The 873-nt window shown below is 40.9% G+C and overlaps 1 protein-coding gene across 1 annotated transcript; it reads left to right on the forward strand.

The window, feature by feature from the left end:
* Positions 1-152: 152 nt before the first annotated feature.
* GNI_044180 (hypothetical protein) lies at positions 153-842 on the forward strand (the record flags this gene model as incomplete). Its single annotated transcript, XM_011131257.1, has 1 exon — positions 153-842. The coding sequence occupies one exon, from the start codon at positions 153-155 to the stop codon at positions 840-842; it is 690 nt and encodes a 229-aa protein (XP_011129559.1).
* Between the last annotated feature and the right edge of the window lie 31 nt (positions 843-873).

An 873-nucleotide genomic window follows, 5' to 3' on the forward strand; every position in this document is an offset into this window, starting at 1 on the left:
GGGCAAAAAGTAAGTACGGGCAAAAAGTAAGTACGGGCAAACGCGTGTTTCCCAGACACATGTTTGTATGTAGCTATAGTGTATGTAGCTATAGAGTATGTAGCTATAGAGTATGTAGCGACAATTTTAGAGCATCACTACGACGATCTGAAATGAGTAGCATAAGGAGTGGATCATCAAAGTCAAGGCCTTCGGTATTTTGGCAGGAGTTGGATACGGAGTTGAGAAGACTGCGCAGGAGCGGAGTGATAGAGAAGTGTCCCGTGATTGAAGTGGGACACAAGACGTACTATGACTGTGGAGTGGTTCGTAATTATGAGTATAGTGAACATGAATCTGTGGTGGAATATCAAGCTGATGCGGCTGAGTCATATGAGGCATTATTGCAACGACGGTATAACCGGTTACTCCGAGCATTGGACTATCCACTGATGATTGATACATTATGTACAACAGCAGATTACCATTATATAAACCCGCGTATTCATCAACATATAAACCATCAACTTCGACTATTCTGTCTGTCATTATCCAACAAGATTTCTAATGTAAAAACGGCTCTCAAAATATGCTGTAACGATGAGGTCTTGAAAAGGATACGATACGACTTATATTGTGGCCGTCTGGTTGTACCAAGACCTCATAGTATCGAATTATCTTTGCGAAATGTATTAGTACAAAGTAAACTTATAATTGGCAAAAAACATCTGACAATACAGGACTGTAATTTACCATTAATAAGCTCGATAACACGCAATCGTTTCATTGATAACATCCACCTTCAACTTAACGAACTCGTGACACTCATTGGCACTGATACACAATACGACTGCTCAAGTTAAATACCCCCTAACCCTCTCCCTAACCCCCCCC

Source organism: Gregarina niphandrodes (genome assembly GCF_000223845.1).
Source record: "Gregarina niphandrodes unplaced genomic scaffold scaffold00006, whole genome shotgun sequence".
Lineage (NCBI taxonomy): Eukaryota > Apicomplexa > Conoidasida > Eugregarinorida > Gregarinidae > Gregarina > Gregarina niphandrodes.